This window comes from Nicotiana sylvestris, chromosome 4 (assembly GCF_000393655.2).
Source record: "Nicotiana sylvestris chromosome 4, ASM39365v2, whole genome shotgun sequence".
NCBI lineage: Eukaryota > Viridiplantae > Streptophyta > Magnoliopsida > Solanales > Solanaceae > Nicotiana > Nicotiana sylvestris.
In genome coordinates this window covers 176,967,015-176,988,118 of record NC_091060.1, presented here as the reverse complement: position 1 = coordinate 176,988,118, position 21,104 = coordinate 176,967,015, and the positions used below count along the sequence as shown (strand labels likewise).

General features: G+C 38.4%; 2 protein-coding genes across 2 annotated transcripts; both read right to left on the bottom strand.

Moving 5' to 3' along the window:
- Positions 1–204: 204 nt before the first annotated feature.
- Positions 205–14,427, bottom strand: LOC104223158 (protein FREE1). The gene is made up of 10 exons (XM_009774530.2): positions 13,564–14,427; positions 12,464–12,550; positions 10,888–11,019; positions 6,422–6,553; positions 5,594–5,659; positions 2,137–2,247; positions 1,719–1,811; positions 1,362–1,395; positions 607–674; positions 205–512 (listed from the first exon to the last, which is right to left on the bottom strand). Exons 1-10 carry the CDS (start codon positions 14,323–14,325, stop codon positions 435–437), a joined length of 1,563 nt encoding a protein of 520 aa, XP_009772832.1. The 5' UTR covers positions 14,326–14,427; the 3' UTR covers positions 205–434.
- Positions 14,428–15,566: 1,139 nt separating this feature from the next.
- On the bottom strand, positions 15,567–20,418 carry LOC104223157 (uncharacterized). The gene is made up of 6 exons (XM_009774529.2): positions 20,009–20,418; positions 18,935–19,069; positions 17,654–17,732; positions 17,363–17,457; positions 16,202–16,369; positions 15,567–16,103 (listed from the first exon to the last, which is right to left on the bottom strand). Exons 1-6 carry the CDS (start codon positions 20,319–20,321, stop codon positions 15,943–15,945), a joined length of 951 nt encoding a protein of 316 aa, XP_009772831.1. The 5' UTR covers positions 20,322–20,418; the 3' UTR covers positions 15,567–15,942.
- Positions 20,419–21,104: the final 686 nt, after the last annotated feature.

The following is a 21,104-nucleotide window of genomic DNA, read 5'->3' as shown; positions in this document are numbered from 1 at the left end:
TTACTTTGTGTAAATAGCAAAACTTAAACAAAACCGGGTAAATAAGTTTAAAATCGTATATGTACAAAAAAGTCCCAAAACTTAAAATTCTGGATCCGTTAGAAATCTCTGCGCTCCAATAAAATACATTGATCTTGTAGTTAAAAGTTTCCGTAATTCAATCGTCAGAACAGCTGCACTAACCTAAATTACTCAACCAATACATTTAGTTAAAGGAATCAAATTACTTTAAATTTTCTTCATCAAAAAAACGTGTGATAGATTTCTTCGTGCTAGTACAGATCAACAAGCAAATTGCCTGGTTGGAACAAACGGATCAAGTGATCAACCAAAGATGTCACAAAAATCCAACTATTAACAGATGCATGCACGACGTAAGAACAAACAAAACCAGAAAAGAATTTGCAATCCAGCCATAGACAAAACATCAGAAATCAGTGCGAGCTGACGAGGAATGGATGCTGGCAAACCCCACACTCTATAGTTTCTGAACCCGAGCTGGGAACTTGAACCTGCAGTTTCCGTTTTAGAATTAGCAATTATACAAAATGCAAACCAAGGTTTTAAGCTCATCAATATTCAAATAGATAGGCTAAGATCAATAACCTGCAAGTGCACTGTACAAGTAGGGCAAGCAACCTCTTTCATCCTCCCCGAATGATCTGACCTTGAGCCTGAAACCGGAAAATCTTTATGAGCTAGGAGACCTAACTCAATAAAAGAATTAGCACATAATCATCTAGAACTATTCCCTGATGAATATAAGCCAAAAAAATATTTTATTTGAATAACAGTGGTATTTGGGCTAGCCTGGGCGCACCTCAACTATCCACCTGGTACCTGCTACCTCTCACTAGCACGGTACCGTAGGAAGAAAACACCTAGTGATTGAGCAACATAAAGCTACGATGCATAAAAGTTGTAATGTTTCCCATTCTATTTACGGATAAAAAAAAAATTCGAGAAATGTCTTTCTAAAGACATCCCCCACAGTAATGCGTAGCAATTCAAAGTTTATCCCAATAATTTTTCTTCAATTCGAACCCTTCTTCATTATAACTGATGCAAGTAGATATGCCAGGATGATGTTTCTTGCCTGATGTTTAGTAGTGGAGACAAACATACAAAATAGGAAACAAGAGACTGAGAACCTAATTGTGCAAGAGATCAGCAACCAATAAAGCTTTGCATCACAAGTCCAAGTGGCTCAAGCCACTTCTTCAGATGCATTGACAAGAATACAGAACCTCCCAAAGATACTTTGACTAAATATGAGCATAGATGGATTGACAAGAATACAGAACCTCCCAAAGACACTTTGATTAAATATGAGCATAGGTATTTCAGCAGATATAACTTACCGGATGATTCTCTGCGGTTTCTCTCCATCTCCTCCTGAGAATAACAAGAGGATTTAAACATCAAATTAGGGTCAAACATTAAAGATGATCAATCTTTCCTACATTCATTCTGTCCTCTGGTTGCTCTTCACATAGAAAGGTAGCCAGAGGAATTCATATAAATCTCTTTAGCATAACAAAGCTGCAGAAGGTTACAGTGTTTTTGGTTTTGCTTTTATATTCATTTTTGGTTTTTAAATTACAAAGAGCAATCATATATGTGCAAGATTTAGATGAATACATGGGTTGAACACGTGTGGGGTCTGCTTCTGCAGGTAAGCTAAAGCATGAGTTGATGAAAATTCAATAATAAACCACCTGAAGCTTCTTGGCAAGGTCTTCATGACTTTGCAGTCCAGTTGATCGATTTGCAGCTTCCTTTGCACTGCTCAACCTACGAGAAACCTCAGCCTGAAGGAAAGCCATAAGATGTAGTTAACAAAATGAAAGCAGGATCTAATTGGCAAAATACAACTTGTTAGTGCACTTATGAGTTACAAAGTGAGTTCCACATGATCTGTGCATTTATCATGAGAAAGAAAAAGTCATTGTTATTCTTTCCAAAGGAAGTGACTGATCAAAAAAGTTATCAAAAAGGAAGTAGGACTAAGGTTTATGACATTTCTATTTTAACCTCTAAAGGATAATTTCTTTGACAAGGAGGCCAGAGCAAAAACACAATTGAGAATGAACAATAAGCAGTGATAATAGGAGCAAAGTGTTAGTTAATGCATACCATACATCGGTCACAAACTCTGACAGCTGGTGTATTCTCATCAGCTGTAAGTGCAGTTCGTCCCTGAGTGCATTTGTCACAGAAAATATCTCCACAATTCCGACAATGATGCTGAAAACAAAATCTAAATGTCATTGCCCTTGTCTCTTATAAACAATTTTTTGGACCAGTCAATTTCTATTAATAAACAACAATGCATAAACAACTTCTGCTTCCATTTTTTCTTTTTCCTTTTTTCCAAATTTTTAGGAGGATGATTTGCAAAGTTATCCCAGGTGAGACCCTAGCAACGCAACATAGGCTTTTGGTGATGGACATTGCTATTAGGATAAGGAGGAAGAAGAGGTCAGTACGAGGCCGTCCGATGATTAGGTGGGGCGCCTTGACTAAGGATAAAGCTAAGGAGTTGGAAGGAAGGTTATTGGCAATGGGAGCTTGGAGAAGTAGTGGGGACGCAAACACTATGTGGTCGACGATGGCTGACTGTATAAGGAAGGCAGCGAGAGAGCTGTTAGGGATATCTTTGGGCCGCACCGGTGGCCACAAAGGAGACTGGTGGTGGAATGCAGTTGTCCAAGGTAAAGTGGAAGCGAAGAAGGCGGCGTACCTGCAGTTCGTAGGGAACACTGGAGAGGAGGAGAAGAGAGCGAACAGTGAGAGATATAAGGTAGCTAGGAAGGAGGCGAAGATGGCAGTAATGGAGGCTAAGACGACAGCTTTTGCTCGTCTGTATGAGGAACTAGGGAACAAAGGAGGGGAGAAGAAGTTATTCCGACTCGCTAAGGTGAGAGAGGACGGCTCGGGATCTGGACCAAGTGAGGTGCATAAAAGATGATGACGACAAAGTTTTGATGGGGGATGACCAGATTAAGAGGAGATGGCAGACCTACTTTCATAAACTTCTAAATGAAGAAGGGGATCAGGATATTGTGCTAGGTGAATTGAGGAATGCCGACAGCCCCCATGAATTAAGTTATTGTGAGGACATTGAGGTCGATGAGGTCATGGAGGCAATGCGTAAGATGAGGAGGGCAGAGCTACCGGGCCAGACGAAATTCCGGTTGAGCTTTGGAGGTGTGTGGGTAGACCAGGCTTGGAATGGCTTACTGGGTTGTTCAATGTTATATTCAAGACTAATAGGATGCCTGAAGAGTGGAGGTGAAGTACAATGGTTCCGCTGTATAAAAACAAAGGTGATATCCAGAGCTGTAACAACTATAGGGGTATCAAATTACTGAGTCATACCATGAAAGTATGGGAGAGAGTGGTAGAAATGAGAGTGCGAAGGACGGTGTCTATTTCAGATAACCAGTTCGGGTTCATGCCAGGGCGATCTACCACAGAAGCCATCCACCTTATTAGGAGAATGGTGGAACAATACAGGGATAAGAAGAAGGATCTCCACATGGTGTTTATCGATCTAGAGAAAGCGTACGACAGGGTTCCTAGGGAGGTCCTATGGAGATGCCTAGAGGTTAAAGGGGTCCCGGTTGCCTACATTAGGGTGATTAAAGACATGTATGATGGAGCTAAGACTCGGGTTAAGACAGTAGGAGGCGACTCCGACCATTTTCCGGTTGTTACAGGGTTGCACCAAGGGTCTGCGTTCAACCCTTTCCTATTTGCCCTAGTGATGGATGCCATAACGCATCATATTCAAGGGGAGGGCCTTGGTGCATGCTATTTGCTGATGACATAGTCCTAATTGACGAGACACGACGCGGCGTCAACGAGAGGCTAGAGGTTTGAAGACATGCCCTTGAGTCTAAAGGTTTCAGGTTGAGTAGGACGAAGATGGAATACCTCGAGTGCAAATTTGGGGTCGAGCCGACGGAAGAAGGAATGGAAGTGAGGCTTGACTCTCAAGTCATCCCTAAGAGGGGTAGTTTCAAGTACCTTGGGTCAGTTATTCAGGGGATCGGGGAGATCGACGAGGATGTCACACACCGCATAGGGGTGGGGTGGATGAAGTGGAGCGACGGGAGTCTTGTGTGACAAGAAAGTTCCACCGTTACTAAAAGGTAAGTTTTATAGAGCAGTGGTTAGGCCTGCTATGTTGTATGGGACCGAGTGTTGGCCGGTTAAGGACTCACACATCCAGAAGATGAAAGTAGCAGAGATGAGGATGCTGAAATGGATGTGCGGGCATACAAAGATGGATAGGATTAGGAATGAAGATATTAGAGAGAAGGTGGGTGTGGCCCCCATAGAGGACAAGATGCGGGAAGCAAGACTCAGATGGTTCGGGCACATTCAGAGGAGGAGCACTGATGCACCAGTGAGATGTGAGCGACTAGCTGTGGTGGGCACGAGGAGAGGTAGAGGGAGACCTAAGAAGTATTGGAGAGAGGTGATCAGGCAGGACATGACACGACTTAGGATTACTGAGGACATGACCCTTGACAGGGAATTGTGGAGGTCGAGCATTAAAGTTGTAGGTTAGGGGGAAGTTGTGAATATTTCTATAGCGCACTAGAGTGAGACTAGCCAGTTAGGAGTTAGTCTTAGGATGCTACTGATCAGCTACTGATGCAGGGCTTTATCTGTTGGATATTAGTATACTTTCCATCCTTTTCGTATTTTCTATATTTTTTATATTGCTGTTATTTTGTTATTTTATGTTATGTATTTTATGTTATTTTATTATGAGTCTATTGATAGTACTAATATATCTTCTCTTGTTGCTCTCTTGAGCCGAGGGTCTCCTGGAAACAACCTCTCTGCCCCTCGGGGTAGGGGTAAGGTCTGCGTACATATTACCCTCCCCAAACCCCACTTGTGAGATTATACTAGGATGATGTTGTTGTTAGGAGGATGATTTGAAGAGCTTTTCTTTTTTCCGTCCACATAGGTAGTTGGGGAGAGAGATTAAGGAACCAGATATCGGGATAACTAATATTTGATTGTGGTGAAAAGAGGAAAGAGTAGCAAGAGGGAAGGCATTATTATCCTGTCTGAAAATCAAAAGAAGAAGGGTAAGAGCCATTCCTCCAAATCTGCAATTTCAACCCTAGTGAAGTTGGTGAAAGTAGGAAATAACATCTTTATGGAGAAGCATAAGAAATATTTCTTTTACTTCTCTTAAAATTTTTAGCAGACAAACAAGAACAATCAACTCTCATTACAACAACAACTACTACTATGCCTTAGTACCAAACAAGTTGGTGTCGACTATTTGAATCTTCATTGACCGTGTTCCCAATTTAAATTCATCTCAGGACAGTTATTTTGCAAAATAAAAAGGGAAAATACTAGAAGTTCTCTATATTTTCTTACTGGCAGGCACCTAAAAGTAAACGTATTAACATGCCTAAAATAAATTCTCAACTAATTGGTAGCACCTATCATCTATTAGTGGAAGTAAATCAACTCACCCCTTTCTCTTTTTGTTCTCACCCATTCTTTAAGTAAAAGATAGTGCAAGCAAGAATAATTAATATGTAAGCACAAGACATGCCTTGCGCACAAAAGCATTAAACGCTGATCCACAAGCTGTGCACTTGGAAACTGCTTCATCAGGAACCTGACAAAATGGTGATGAGTTAATGAAAATTAATTGTTCTAGCATAATGGAACTTCCAGCACCTCACTGACACTAAGGTAGATTACTAAGAGACATATGTGTGGCAGCACGTCTCACTAAACCTCGATTCAGCTGGTCATAAAAATACTGGATAGGCAAGATATTAGCATAAAATGTTTTTTATGGAGTAAACAATACCAATCATTTGGTTCTTTCCAAACCCAGAAGTAAAACCTTTTCTTTTGGCAACTTATGAGCATTTTTTAACAGGTTTTCTTTTAAAAGAATGAATTTTAAAAAATTACAATTACCAAAAGCAAACTTCAGGCATATTTGTCCAGACATGAATTCCAATTACTGTACACCTGATTCTACATCTATAATGTATTCAAACTGAAGATATCTTAGATTGATGAAGCATGTGACTGTAAACTAAGGAAACCAGATAGGAAAGCCAAAAATATTTGAGAGAGGAAGTACATCTCAACTGAATAACCAGGTGAAGAGACTTGAAGATTAGCCAAAAGTACATTGAAGCGATACAGTAAATAGATGCGGAGAAAACAGAAAAGAAAATAGATGAGAAAAATCTGGCAAGAAAAGAATCACACTTTTTTTGCTTTTTGTTGAACGAGAAAGTAGAGTCATAGTTGATCAATATATTCATGGACTTCTACTCTTAACATCTAATCATGTAAAAATGAGGCATGCAAAACAAATCTATATCCAAATTAGAAAAACAAATAAAGTAAAACATGTTACCCAGTGATCTTTCTCCTCATTGACCGGCTTCACTATATTAATCCAATCAACTAAACCTTTCTTCTTCTCAGTAGGCTGTTCAGACAACTTTGGAGACTCAGAAGGCCTAATTCTTCCACCTATCTCCTTGAACTGCTCGAAGAAAAAGAAATGTTAGTTTCAAGATCTTTACATATGTGTGCAGATGCACATACTGCTTGACGTTCAATCCTTCTTTTTTCTTCAAGCAGTATATGTATGTGTTTGTGTGCACACTCACATTCCTTCAATACGCGCATGGGAAGGAAAGTTACACAGTAAAAAAAATTAATTCATTTTTGATAAGGTAAAGAAATTTTATCCATTATCATATCAGATCTCAAAAATCAGCCTTCAAGATGGGTGAAAAAAATAAAGGAAATAATAATGCATATCTTGAGAAGGAAAGAATGCACCTAAGCAGATTTTAGAAAGGGAGAGGAAAGAGAAGAATGCACCAAGCACATTTTGAAGAGAGGGTGGAAATGGGGAGAAAATGGTCCATTTGAAAAGCTAAAGTAGTATTTTTACAGTAATGCTTCAATAAATATCGATGTCAATCCCTCTTTTAAACTCCAATGTTAAATCTCAGAGAATGATTTAATTCATCATACAGATTCTTGCTTCCTTTACAACATACATTGAAATCAACAGTGTTGAAGCAAGAGGGGAAAGGAAAAGTGGAGCAGTTGGCGCAGTTAGAGGGAATTGCAACAATTGCTGGTGAACGGGTCTATTTGCCTTCTCGGATGGTTTGGGCAGTCGCTAACTGTTGCGCCTTTCATTCTGCTTACACCATTTCTGTGAATGCTCCACTTTGCTCTTTGTCGTGCTACTTCCTCTAGCAACTAGCTTCGGATTGCAAAATCGTCATTTGACTCTCAACTATTTCAAGTATCCTCATATTTCCATTAGACTCAACAAATTCAACTGAGCTATTCTGAGAAATTTATTATGGAGCTTCACATTTGAGGAGGAAGCTGGAGAGGAATGATTAGTGCAAAATATGGATATGGCGATATGCTCAATATAGGTGGTTCTCCAATGACGTTACCACCTTATATAGGAAGACTCAATGGAATAGCATTATGAAAAGGAAGATTTTGTATGGTTGAAAATGGTAACCAGGTACCGCTTTGGTTTGATGCATGATGTCAGGATATATCCCAGAAGGAAGAACTTCCTTCAACTCTTACAGAAAGCCACAGTAGCTCACTTCTTAGAAAAGATGGCATGAAGGACTGAGAACAGGATAAGGAGCAAATTCATACAAAATATGTGCAATTATAAAAAGTATGGGGCGCGACCAAGCTGTCTGGACAGTGTCATCCACGAACTATTAAGTTACTACATCATTTATAAAATGAAGGCGGTCCAAGTCATTAGAGAAAACATTTATAGGAGTCCATAAAATTTACGTTACCTTCCCAAGGACCATATAGAAGACATTATAGAAATTCGAGGCATCCAAAAGGTGGCTCTATCACGGGGTAGCATGGATTACTATCTTGATGACAAAATATTTTAGAAGTACAAGGAGGATAGTCAGTTGCTGTTGTTTGTGTAAAAAGCATGGGTAGGATGAGGTTGTAATACTCTTATGTTATTTGAAGCTATGTCTGGCCTGCACATTAATATGCTCAAAAGTGTTATCTACCCAGTGAACTCGGTACCAAATTTGCTAGAACTAGCAGACATTATGGGTTGTAATACAGGCTCCTTCCCTACCACATATCTGGGTCTTCCTTTAGGTGCCAAATACAAGTCTACTGAGATATGGAATGCAGTAGTTGAAAATTTTGAGAAGAAATTGGCTACGTGGCAGAGGCAATACATATCTCTTTGTGGCAGGCTTACCCTTATCAATAGTGTATTAGATAGCATACCCACCTATTTCATGGCACTCTTTCCTATCCCAGCAAAGGTTCAAAAGCAATTGGACAGAATAAGAAGGAACTTTCTATGGGAAGGGAATAACGTCAGTCACAAGATTCACCTGGTGAAATGGACCAAAGTCACACTTCCGAAAGCACTTGGTGGACTTGGAGTTAAGGACCTAGCCTTACATAACAAAAGTATGTTGATGAAATGGCACCGGAGGTTTAATCAAGATGATGTTGGCTTATGGAAGGAAGTTATCATAGCAAAATATGGTAGACTCAACCATTGGTGTACCAACAGAATTAGAACTCCTTATGGCACAGGATTATGGAAGAGCATACACAAGGGGAGCTTTCTCTAATAACATTCATTTTCAGATTGGCGACGGGGCCACTACAAAATTCTGGACTGAAAAATGGATAGGGGACTCAACACTAAAGGAAGCTTTTCCAAATCTCTTTCTTATTGCAGGAAATACAGAATCCCTTGTTGCTCATAACAGAGAAGGCAACACATGGAACCCGATCCTCAGAAGAAACCTGCAAGATTGGGAGGTGGAGGCTTACATAGACCTGCTAAAGTTATTGGAGAATCGCACTATAAACACTCAGCTGAAGGACAAACTGAAATGGGGAAACTCAAAGGATGGAACTTACTCTGTCAAGGCAGGGTATGCTAAAATGTGCTCCAATAGTATGATGATTGATCTATGGCCTTGGAAACTAGTATGGAAGACAAAACTGCCACCCAAAGTCTGCTGCTTCAGCTGGTTGGCCTTAAAGGATGCATGCCTCACCCAAGACAACCTCACCAGAAGAAATTTTCCACTGGCCAACAGGTGTTACATGTGTCAAGTGAACTCAGAATCTGTTAACCATCTTCTCCTACATTGTTCAGTAGCCACAGACATATGGAACATGTTTCTTAGTATTTTTGGTCTACACTGGACTATGCCATTCAATGCCAGAGAGGCATATGTGAGCTGGAGCTCAAGGGAAGTTGACAGAACCATCAAGAAAGTCTGGAATATGGTACCTGCAAGCATTTTTTGGTGTATCTGGGTCGAAAGGAATAGTATATGTTTTGATGGATTATCAACTTCAATAGGTTGCTTAAAGGCTAGATGTTTGGTTAATTTGTTTCACTGGGCTAACCTTACTACCGTAAACAACTCTGATGTTTTTTTGGACTTTGTCAGCTCTTTAGTTTTGTAGCACTCAACTGTAAATGAGCTGTCAAACTCACTTCTTTTGTAACTTTTGCATCTTCCTGATGCATTTTATGATATATTCTACTTACTTCATCAAAAAGCATGGGTAGGATGAGGACCATCGTCTACTACATTTATATTCGCATTGAAACTACGGTCCGTCAAATACTCCATATTTAACATAAAGTGAGTCCTGCACAGAACAGTGACAAAACCACTAGCAATATGGTAGACAAGCAATCTGGATGCTAGAAAGAAAGTAGCATGAAAAAGATATATAGCAGCCAAGGGTATGGCCTAGTGGTCAATGAAGTGGGTTAGAACCATGAGGTCTCAGTTTCAAGTCCCAACGGAGACAAAAAAACATTGGGTGATTCTTCCCATCTGTCCAAGCCTTGGTGGATAGAGTTACCCGGTAGCTGTTGCTGGTGAGGAGGTAGCAGTTATCCTGTGAAATTAGTCAACGTGCGTGCATGCTGACCCGGACTCCACGGTTATTAAATAAAAAAGATATAGTCCTTTTTTGACTTTTTTAGTTAATATGAAGAGAAAGGAGTAGTATGACTTTTGAATAAGTTGAAAACCCATTGTCTAGAGTCAAGATTCTCGCTATTCATTTGTGTTTTTGTTCATCAAAAGAGAAACCATTTTATATAGATGGATGGCTAGATTTTAGTGAAGCCCTAACGGATGTTGCACACTTGATGGAACTAGTATATCAACGCAACCTTGGTGTGAAGTCATTTAAAGACATTTGACATAAAAGAAGGTAAAAATTGGTCCATATAAGAATGAATATTCAGGAATTTACAATTTCCCTGTTTGTAAATTCGTCAATGATGCCCTAAAAGAAAATGAAAATAAAAAATTTGATTCATTCCATCTGGTCCAGACTCCAATCTATTGCACTTTCCTCCAAAAAAACATTGTTAGATAAATAATATGGGACAGAACTATTGAAATGAGGAGGTTTAAGTAAAACCATAACCAAGAAAGACAAACTGGTACTCTGAGCACATCGATAACCAAGAACTATGAAATGAGGAGGTTTAAGTAAAACCATAACCAAGAAAGACAAAGTGGTACACTGAGCTAAGCGATAACCAAGAAAGCCAACACATCAGTTGGCTAACTTACTATAAGCTACAAGTTCATTATTTTGATAAATTAACCTACAAATTCATATCCTTTGATACTTGAAGCTACCAAATTATAGATACACACAGGACAAGAAAATCAAGCAATCTGATAACATGAATAATGGATTCTTTTTTGAGCAGTAAACATCAATCACAACAGTTAAAAGATAAAACAAACTGGGATCCCAAATACTAAAAACGGAAAGACAGATTTGAACCTGTATAGTTGCTGCCGTGACTGTATCTAAAAGAGTACTGGTTGTGTAACTGTTTGACTGCAGTCTGATACGCCTTGGTTCTATATCCACCGCACTCTTTGACCAGAAGGCAAAGGTAGATGAATCAGTTACCTAAAGAACAAAACAGGAACCACTTCAGCAATATTCAGCAAAGATTCAAAGAGGTGGAAAATCTAGAATCTTGGGGGAAAAGACAAATCTAATGTGCTTTAATGAAGTTGAGGGAAAATATTGTTCAGGTACTCGATGTGCAGCTAGAATCTTGAATTGGAATCCGTCTAGCAATCTCAAATACAAAACTATCATGTTCATATGCACAAAAATATCATGCCCCCGACATATTTATGCATTCTGTTAAATGAACGCCGTATCTGAAAAACCTAGAAATACTTCTAAAACAAGATTCCAGTCGCAAATCGGTAAACAATTTATGCCCTCAACTCCATACTCATCTCTTTCTCCACCATATAACATAATAGCAAATCTTCCTCATGCCATTACCAGCAGCCAATGTTGCAAACCAACAATCAGGGGCGGCCCTTCCATAAAGCAAGTAAAGCAACTGCTTTAGGCCCCACATTTGTAGAGGCCCCATTTTTTGTTACACTTAATAGGCTAAGTATAAGTTTAAAAAAAGATTCCGTAAAGTGAAAATGTTTGATTCATTTCTTTAATAAATATAGAGAAGGAGGATTTGCAATTGCTATGATTTCTGCCAACAAAAACTGCACTTAATGAATATTAAACCCGAATTTTGTAAGAAATGTATGATATATAGGAAGTAACAATTTAATAAGAATGTTGATAATAAAATCTCAAAATCTTTCAAAAAGTCCTTTGGAGTTGATTACTTTTAAACATAGTAGACAAGGCTATTTTTTCACTTCAAAAATAGATTTGAACAATTCAAAGCATATGAAAATATTTTTGATTTTCTATTTAGCGATAAAAATTAAGATCACTAGATAATGAAAAAATATTGCCTTAATCTTGAATGTTCCTTTAAGGTATGAAGGAAAATACTACAATTAGAAGATAACGGCTTAATTGATACACTCAGTCAAATAAAAAGATTTGATTCTTTGTCAAATGCCTTTATTGCTTATGGAATTATGTTAATAACTCTTGTTACAGTTGCTTCAGCGGAAATATTTTTAAAATTAAAATTGATAGAATCTTACCTAAGATTAATAACGTTTCAAGAAAGGTTAAATGGATTAGCTATATTGTCAATTAAGAAAGACTTATTAGGAGTTATTGATTATAAAAAATTATTAATAACTTTGTATCTAAGAAAAGCTAGAAAAATAAACTTCAAATAAATAAATAATTTTTTGTTAAAAAAAAAAGTTAAGGCCCCTCGTAAAGTTTTGCTTTGGGCCACAAAACTCACCGGGCTGCCCTTGCCAACAATATCAATGTTCAAGTTTCAGTCCATAAAGTCATTTCAGAAAAAAGAGAAAACTCTTTCAACGTCATATCAGGAAGGTAAAGATAATAAAATTGTGTTCTCACACATGGTTGGACATGGAGAGAAAGAACAAGAAGCACTTACGTCACATCTAGTTATCGTGTCAAGAGGATATATTCTTAACGTCCGGCTAGTGCTTGGGTCCAACATGCGGATTCCATCCAAGCCAATCTGAAATGCACCACAAGAAGGATTCAAAGTTAGAATACTGCTTTTTGCTTGACCACTTAAGAGATAGAGACATATAATGCACCAAGACAAGAAGCCCATTTAGAGCATACAGGCACAGACCAAAAAGGGAAGCATCTTCCTCGTTGAAGCACAAAACATAGCTAGAAGATTTTAACAAAAAGATATACATTTATCAACTGTTTATCTTAGCGGCTCAAGACTACGCACAGGATAAAACAACTTCATCAGGCTTGAGAGGACCCTGCACTCAGTAGAGAAGTTTGCACCACTTTTGGATCATGACAAGATACACACCAAAGGTGAGAGAAACGAAAATCTACAATCGAGACCCCAAGGCCCAAGATATTAAATAATGGCATGATCCAAAATAAAGGTGTTACAATCTCAGAGATACAAGAGACCAAGATGACTTGGCAATTTCTTAGCAAGAATGCTAAATGCCTTAATACGAAATCAAGCACTGAAATTGGTCAAGAGAGTATTCCATAAGGCATGAAACTGGAAAATGCAGATGCCTTTTGTAAGGAGGGAAGCCGTTATAAAATGCTTCATTTATGAAAACAAGTTCTGGGTCAATTTGCTTATAATAAAGGGAGTTTTTTTGGTGACATAAGGTTTTCAAATATTCTAAATGTTGATTGAAACAGGAGATATGGACTAAGAGCTGGAGATGTTTGTAAAGGAAGCTGACTTCTGTCCATAAGTGATGGAAGTTATTTTCCATTTTGGTGGAAAATGTTGTTCATCATTCCATAATTCAAAGAAACCAAACACACTGAAAAATGATTTCCTCTAAGAAAACATTTTCGATAAAAGCATTTTTCTTCATACCAACAACAACAACTACTACGCCTCGGTCCCCAAACAAGTTGGAAGTCGGCTACATCAATCCTCACTTTTTCATTTAAGCTCAATTCATATCATTATTATACCAAATAAAATAAAACCGAAAATTAAGTAAAACATATAGTTTTCTCCATATCAATATTTACCTGGCAAAGAACATCCTGGGTACTCTGTCCTCCACTTTCGGCTAATAACTTTACTCTAAACTTCTGCACTCCACTTTTCACATCCTGCTGTGTATCCACCTTGGGTACTGCCTTCACGATCTTCGCGGCTGGAGCTGATAATTTGCCCTTTGGAGAAGAATTATACCCAATTGGCCTTCCAAAATCATCAAAACTTGACCAAGTTGATGACTTTGGAGCAGTCCCTCGTGCCCCATATGGCTCTAATTTACTACCTTTATAAGCAAATACTCCATCACCATAAATATCTTGCCCAAATTCACCTCCTCTGCCCGAACCATAATTTACATATTTATCCCCAGATTCCTCAAAGTAGGGCCCACTCTGATCATATTGAGTTGGGTAATTTGAAGGATACGGAGAATTAGCTGAAGGATAATAAGGCTGTTGAGGCTGCGAATGAGCATGAGATTCAAATGAAGGAAATGGAGAGGACGGCTGAGGCTGTTGCAGCGCCGGCGCCGGTCTTGGTGGTGGAGGGTTGTAGGATTGTAAGGGAGGTGCTGGAGCAGCGGAAAGTAAATCGGGATAAGGGGGAGGGTAAGAAGAGGGATAAGAAGAGTAATCTGAAGAGGGAATGTAAGTGGCGGTGAACGGCGGAGCAGAGGCGTATGACGGTGGTGATGGGATGGGGTTTGGGATCGGAGCTGAATTATGGCCCAAATTAGGGTTCTGAGGATAGTGGTAATAGGGATTGGAACTGGTGTAATCGCCTTGTTGCATTTTAGAGAGAGCTCAAAGCACAGTTTTTGAGTTTCCGATCAGTGATCTCTGCTTCGTTTTTTGTGCAAAATGATTGAAGACAGAGAAGCAGTAGAGCTTGCCGGGTATTTTAGTGCTGTTTTTAGGTGGAAAAAAAATAAAAAATAGCCAAATAGAATTGCTAATTGAAAAATAACTACCGTAATAGAAATTTAGTCACTTTTTACGTAAAGATAAAATCTAAATAAAATATACTAAAAAATATGAAATTTTTTTTAGCATAATATGCTGAAGTTCAAATTTTTTACATATGAGTTCTAGAGTTCCAACATAATATGCGTGAAGTTTATATGCTTCATAATTCATCATATTATGCTGGAACTTTCTGTGTGCTGGAGTTCCAATATAATATGTTGGAAGTTTATATGCAGGAACTCTATAATCACGCATATTATGTTGGAACTTCTCGTGTTTCAGCAAAATAGCGACTATTTTTCAATGACTTTACAAACTCGAACTATTTTTTAATTCTCAGTCCGAAAATTAATTAGCCCATACTATTTTCAGTCTTTGGGCCTTTCACAAGTATATGGGCCCTTAATCTTAAGTTTGAGTCATGATTTCGGGCGATTTGCACAAATAGGACATTTTGAGTGGCCCTCTTTTCAAGTTTAACAAGTGTTACTCTTTACTTGGCCTATGGGTAACCAGCTTTTGACCTCAAGGATTTACCCATGAGACAAGTGGGTGTCAACAAATCAAGACCATCAATTTTTAAGGTCATTAAATTTATTTTCATGTTACGCCTCTAAGAATAGATCTATTCTGGTGTTAAACAGTGAGAACATTCTAAATTAGGCAAAGAGAAAATGACAATGGTCCAAGTACATACTTCCTAGTATTGCCAAGTAACTTGCAAAATGACTTCGACTAGACTTGTGTGCAATAAAATGGCTTCTAGTTTTCGCGTCAATTTCTTGCTGTTAGACAAGTTTAAACTATAAAAGACTTCCTTAATTTTGTATAATACGATTAAGTATTCATGGTAGGACTTTTCTAATTTAAATCTGAAATTTTATTTTTAAACGCGACAAAATTAATGTCGGAGGTTAAGGACAAACTTCGACCAAACTAATCCTCGGACAGGGATCTGGCTCCAGGTTCCAAAATGAGACAATGATGAATGATCCAAACTATGCAATATTCTAAATTCTAGCTCAACTTCCACCATATCAGAGAAAAAGGATAGGGAAGAGAAGGGGTGAACATCAATTCCAGCATCCAGCTGAAAAATCGAATACATTATTAAGAGAAAAGGTGGGCTACTAGGACAAATCAGTAGTAAAATTGGCACATGCAAATGACAACTTTACAGTTCGCACCATTGGCGACAAAATAGTGGTAAACTGCAAGAAAGATTGTCTCAGCACACCTCAAATACAACTTTCATCCAGAAGAATAAGTCAACATAGAATGTAAACAAGCGCGCAATCAAATTTATTTGGTATCCTTAACTACCAAAAATTGGTTAAGTGCATCTCCTTTTTATATTAGCTTGAAAGTAATATTCTTTCTCAGAACTGTAATCAACACCTCTCAAAAATTGTCTTTGCTTGTGGTTTTCCAATTAATTGCCACTCAAGCTTGAATTCTAGCAGACACACCTACTGCACTTTCCATTCGAGAGTACCAATCACCGATATGTGTGTTCTCCACCATGTCTCTACCAGATTTCAGGTAGCGGATGGGTCTCAAAACGCCATATACAGCAAGATCAGCCAAGTTTGGTTTAGAGCCACCTGTTAGACCGAAAATGAGTCAAGGCTCACACATATGACAAGGATTTGGTGCAAAAATTATCAATCAAATAGATTCTGATGTAGAAGTTAAAACAGACCAAGAAAATCTCGACCCTTCAGAGCATCAACCCATGTTTCTGCAGCTTCATACAGGGCTGCACGCTCATCGGTAATATTATACTTCTTCTTCAATCTCTTTGAAACAAAATACATGGATGCAGCACCACCATACTTGACGGTAAATCTTTCCGTAAAGCCGAAATTACCTGTCCATAGCATAAATAAGATTAGACTGGTGCAACAGGTAAACCACGGGAAAAATTGCTCTAAAAGACACCCACGGCTTCAACTCGCATAAAGGTACACAACATAGAATAAGACCTGCAACCGGACTATGCTAAACAGAGATCAAAATGCAGCCTACAAAAACTCCACCATTTATTATTAGCTAGTGTGTACAAGCTGAAATATTATTTATGAGGAGTTGCGAATTGAACCTCCCTTGGGTATCAAGCAAAGAACTGTTAAACTCTCAGTATAAGCACCGCTAATAAATTCCACTCTTTCTCATCTCCATTACGATTCAGGTTCTGATACAATATCAAGCCTAGCTTAAATACATAAGAATCAATAAAACACAGGGAGCAAGGGAGAAAACTATGAGCAAGACAAATTCAACTACAGAGAACAGCCACGACTAGTAACACACCGAGCACTGAGCAGTATACATTTGCTTCATCACATATTTTTACTTTCAAATACAAACTGGGGAGTGTTTTGCTTTGGTCATATTTACAGAGGACGTGACTTCGTATACATATCTTGAAACAGCAGCATTCTATTTCATAGATTTCCATCTTTAATTCTTCAGACCAAGTTTGCAGTGCACGAAGTAATACAACATATGTAATCAATGTTCCAGTTGTAACAGAAGAACAGATGCTCAAAGGCGAGCCACGGGACAACATCAAGACTAGCTAATAAGCAGCAAAGTATTACCGACATCAACTTTAATTCTCTATCCCAAACTTAACTAACTGAAATCTTTTAAGACGGGTAAAACACCAAAAGAGAAACAAGATTTTTTCAACACTAATTAAATACTCACATGCATCATAGTTTTACTGCCAAATGTATAGAATTAAGTAAAACATGACATCTTGAGTTAAAGCTACTAGTATGAAAGAAGGAAAAGCACCAAAAAGTAAAAATTTCTTCCCGAAACATCTTGACATGTGGTCACCGCAATCAAATCTTACCATGACTAGTGATGTACTCGAATGATTCTAGAGCTTCTGAGGTAGTTCGATATATGTTGGGTGCTAAGACGTGCACCAAGTGATTATCCACCCACCTACATTTGCAAGAATAACGATTAGTGGATAAGACCCTCTTACGTAACAAAAAGCAAAAGCTTAATCAGGAATAACGGCTAATTTCCTATGTCACTTACAGACTCGATAACCTTATTACCAAATATCACTTATCTCAACAGGAAAATGCTATGACACAGTCATAAAACTATCATAAATAGAAAGAGAAGTGCATACTTGCGCCATTTGGTTTCTTCATCAGCATCCGAGGTAGAATCAACAGGACGAACCTTCTCGAATAATTTATCAATAATATCTATAATCCACCAAAAGGGCAAAAGAAAAATGTTTAGACATAACCATAAAAAACAACAACAATAACAACGAACCCAATGTAATCCTATAAATGGGGTCTGGGGAGGGTAGCATGTACGCAGACCTTACCCCTACCTTATAAAGATATGGAGGCTGTTTCCGATAGACCCTCAACTCAAGGCACAATGGAGATAAGGCAACAAGTAGCAAATAATAGTAACAATAATACATTAAGGTAACGTGCACGAATGACACAATATGTAATAGTAAAGAATCATGAATAAGATAACACAAAAATAGTCCTAGTACTACTGGTAAGCCTAGGAGGAACACACTACTAATTGTCAACCTTCAACTCTAATCCTCGACCTCCACGTCTTTCTATCGTGAGTCACATCCGCGGTAAGCTGGAGCAATGACATGTCCTGCCTAACTACCTCTCCCCAATACTTCTTAGGCCTGCCCTTACCCTTCCTGAAACCCGCAATGGACAACCTCTCACACCTCCTAACCGGAGCATCTATGTCTCTCCTCTTCACATGCCTGAACCATCTCAGCCTCGACTCCCGCAACTTGTCCTCCACAGATGCCACTCCTACCTTGTCCCTAATAACTTCATTCCTGATCTTGTCCTTCCTGGTATGACCACAGTTCACACATCCATCTCAGCTACTTCCATCTTCTGGACATGGGACTTCTTGACGGGCCAACACTCAGCCCCATACAACATAGCCGGTCTAACCAACACTCTGTGGAACTTGCCCTTAAGTCCAGGTGGCACACTCTTATACCCCCGAGGTGTCCTGGAATCCATTTCAATCCATCTTCGATGCAAAACTGTCATCCATCTTGGATAGGTTGAGATGCATTTTACAATCAACAGTGTAAAGAAACTAAAAAGGACAGTCCGGTGCACAAAATGTCTCACGTTCACGCAGGGTCCAGGAAAGGGCCGCATCCAAAGGGTTTGACATAGATAGTCTACCCTAATGCAAGCATTAGTGGCTGCTTCCATGCCTCGAACCCGTTACCTATAGGTCACACGGAGACAACTTTATCATTTGCTTCAAGGCTCCCTTCCAGTGTTTAGAAACTAAACCATAACATAATTATCATAAATAATTTACAGCCATCACACAGTGAGAATGTACTCAACAGTGTATTTACTTTAAAAAAGTGAAGCAATTCTAGGACATCAGATACCTGATGAGTCCAGCAGAGTTTCACCATCAACTATCACAATAGGGACTTTCTGGTAATCAGACCACTTGATTTCTTTTTTGCTGATGGGGTTGACCTCAATGATCTTGTACGCGATGTCATAGTAGTCAAGGAATGCTGAAAAAGAAAAGTTCTAGGGTGAAGGACTATGGCGCGTACCAGATAATGATAAATTGATAATTAATGGGGGGAGGAAGAAAGCAGTGATGGAATCATAAACGTTAACCAGCATGCATTACGACTATTCAGAGATATACATTGTCAAAACGAATAAATAAACCTTAAGAAAACATTTGATACAATGCCGCACACAGAAGCCTCTTAAGTGGAGAAGGGTAGATTAGATTGGCAGGCTCATTACCCATAATCCACCGAGTTTCGAACCATGCGCCATTGACCTTGGGGATTTCTTTGTTATCAGAAGTTGTTAGCAATTGTACAAAAGTACAAGAATACATCAAATAGTTTAATGAGGTGAAGCATGCTTTGGCAACAGTACTATGTTAGTGGAAACAAAAGATACTTGAAACTCCTTCCATTCCAGTTTACATGACAATATTTTCTTATTAGTCCATTCCAAAAAATTGACATATTTCTATATTCTGCATTCCAGTTTATATAAAAATATTTTCTTATTAATCCATTCCAAAAAAAAAAAAAAATTGACATATTTAACTTTGAACTTTTCAACTTGCCCTTAATGAGAAGATTTTATAATCACACAAATGTTATTGAATCTTTAAGACAACAAATTTCAAAAGCCTTCCTTTCTTTGTTAAACTACGTGGCAAGTTAAATTGAAACAGAGAGAGTATATTGTTTATGAAGACTTTAAGAATCTAGTATCCTATAGAATAATTATCTAATCCTCAATGAACTATCTCCAAGCTATACTCTCATTAACAGATCACAGATGAATATAATAGGCTACCTACACTAGACTTGATTTTCTTACAAAAATGGCTTTTTCTTTCTTACTGAGGCACATCAGCAAAAATAAGTATTAAACATAAAATAAACAATAGATAAGACAGAAATAGCGAAAAAAGTGAATACCTTTAACCTTGTTGCAGAATGGACAAGCTTCATACTGATAAAGAACAATATCCTTAGGGCGTAATTCCGGAGGCACTGCTTCTTTAGCGTGGACTTCCTCGGTCAAGGTGGTAGCCGCCACCGAGAAAAGCACTGATCCGGCGACAGCGTGAGCGGCGGTTCTAGTAGGTTGATACCAATTAGACCTGACAGAGGATTTGCTGCTGCTCGCGCTGTACCGAGCCACAGTAGACGTCCTGTACTGCGGAACTGACACGGCAGCAGCACCGTCCATGGCCCGGCATATGGCGGCGATTCCACTTATCCTCCTCATTCCGGCGATCTGAAATTCGGAAAATCTATGGAAAATGTAACTTTATTCTATGGGCCTTTGTGGCAACTTGTAAACAACTCGATTTTGGGTTTACTAGGGGTTTCAACCTTTGCCACGTGAGCGGGTAAAATTGGGTTCCAGAGCAGTCGGTTCGGGTAAAATGTTGGCCCAACTAACCCTTTTTGCATAATTGACTGTTTGCAACTAGCCAACTAGCCATGGGAATTTGGAAACTGGCTGGAAAAATGGAAAAGAATCGAAAGGAAAAGGGAAAAAAAAATTCCTTTTTGTTTGGTTTATTGGAAAAATATTATTTTCCACATGAATTAATTTGTTTGTACACAAGAGCAAATGAGCGTTGCTATATTTTATTCCTTGCATATACCAAATTACATATATATGAGCCGCTTTTGCTAAAATTCGAACGATTTCTTTAAAACTCACTTCAAATATGAAATTTTTGAGTATTGAGATGCTTTTGTTATTTCCCATAGGAGGACTCGATAACAGATAATAAATCCTTCTTCCAAAGCGCATCCATTTCATTCTGTTCGCAACAATTTAATATGTTCTTCGAGTAAAAAAATATTAGACATATTTGCTTTGCTATATTTTATTCATTACACATACCAAATTGGAGATATACTTACATGTTATTTGTTTGGATTTAAAATCGACTTAAGTGCTACTCTCTCTGTTCCAGTTTATGTGAACTTATTTCCTTTTTGGTCTGTTCCAAAAAGAATGACTCCTTTCTAAACTTGGTAATAATTTAGCTTAAAC

Coding starts and splice junctions, on each gene's coding strand:
- LOC104223157 (XM_009774529.2), bottom strand. CDS start 20,321: ATGAGGAGGATAAGTGGAATCGCCGCCATATGCCGGGCCATGGACGGT. Junction 19,070..20,008: donor ATTCTGCAACAAGGTTAAAG/GTATTCACTTTT, acceptor TTTCTTTTTCAG/CATTCCTTGACTACTATGAC. Junction 16,370..17,362: donor CGAGTACATCACTAGTCATG/GTAAGATTTGAT, acceptor TGCTATGGACAG/GTAATTTCGGCTTTACGGAA.
- LOC104223158 (XM_009774530.2), bottom strand. CDS start 14,325: ATGCAACAAGGCGATTACACCAGTTCCAATCCCTATTACCACTATCCT. Junction 6,554..10,887: donor TCACGGCAGCAACTATACAG/GTTCAAATCTGT, acceptor TTCTTCGAGCAG/TTCAAGGAGATAGGTGGAAG. Junction 5,660..6,421: donor ATGAGGAGAAAGATCACTGG/GTAACATGTTTT, acceptor CCATTTTGTCAG/GTTCCTGATGAAGCAGTTTC.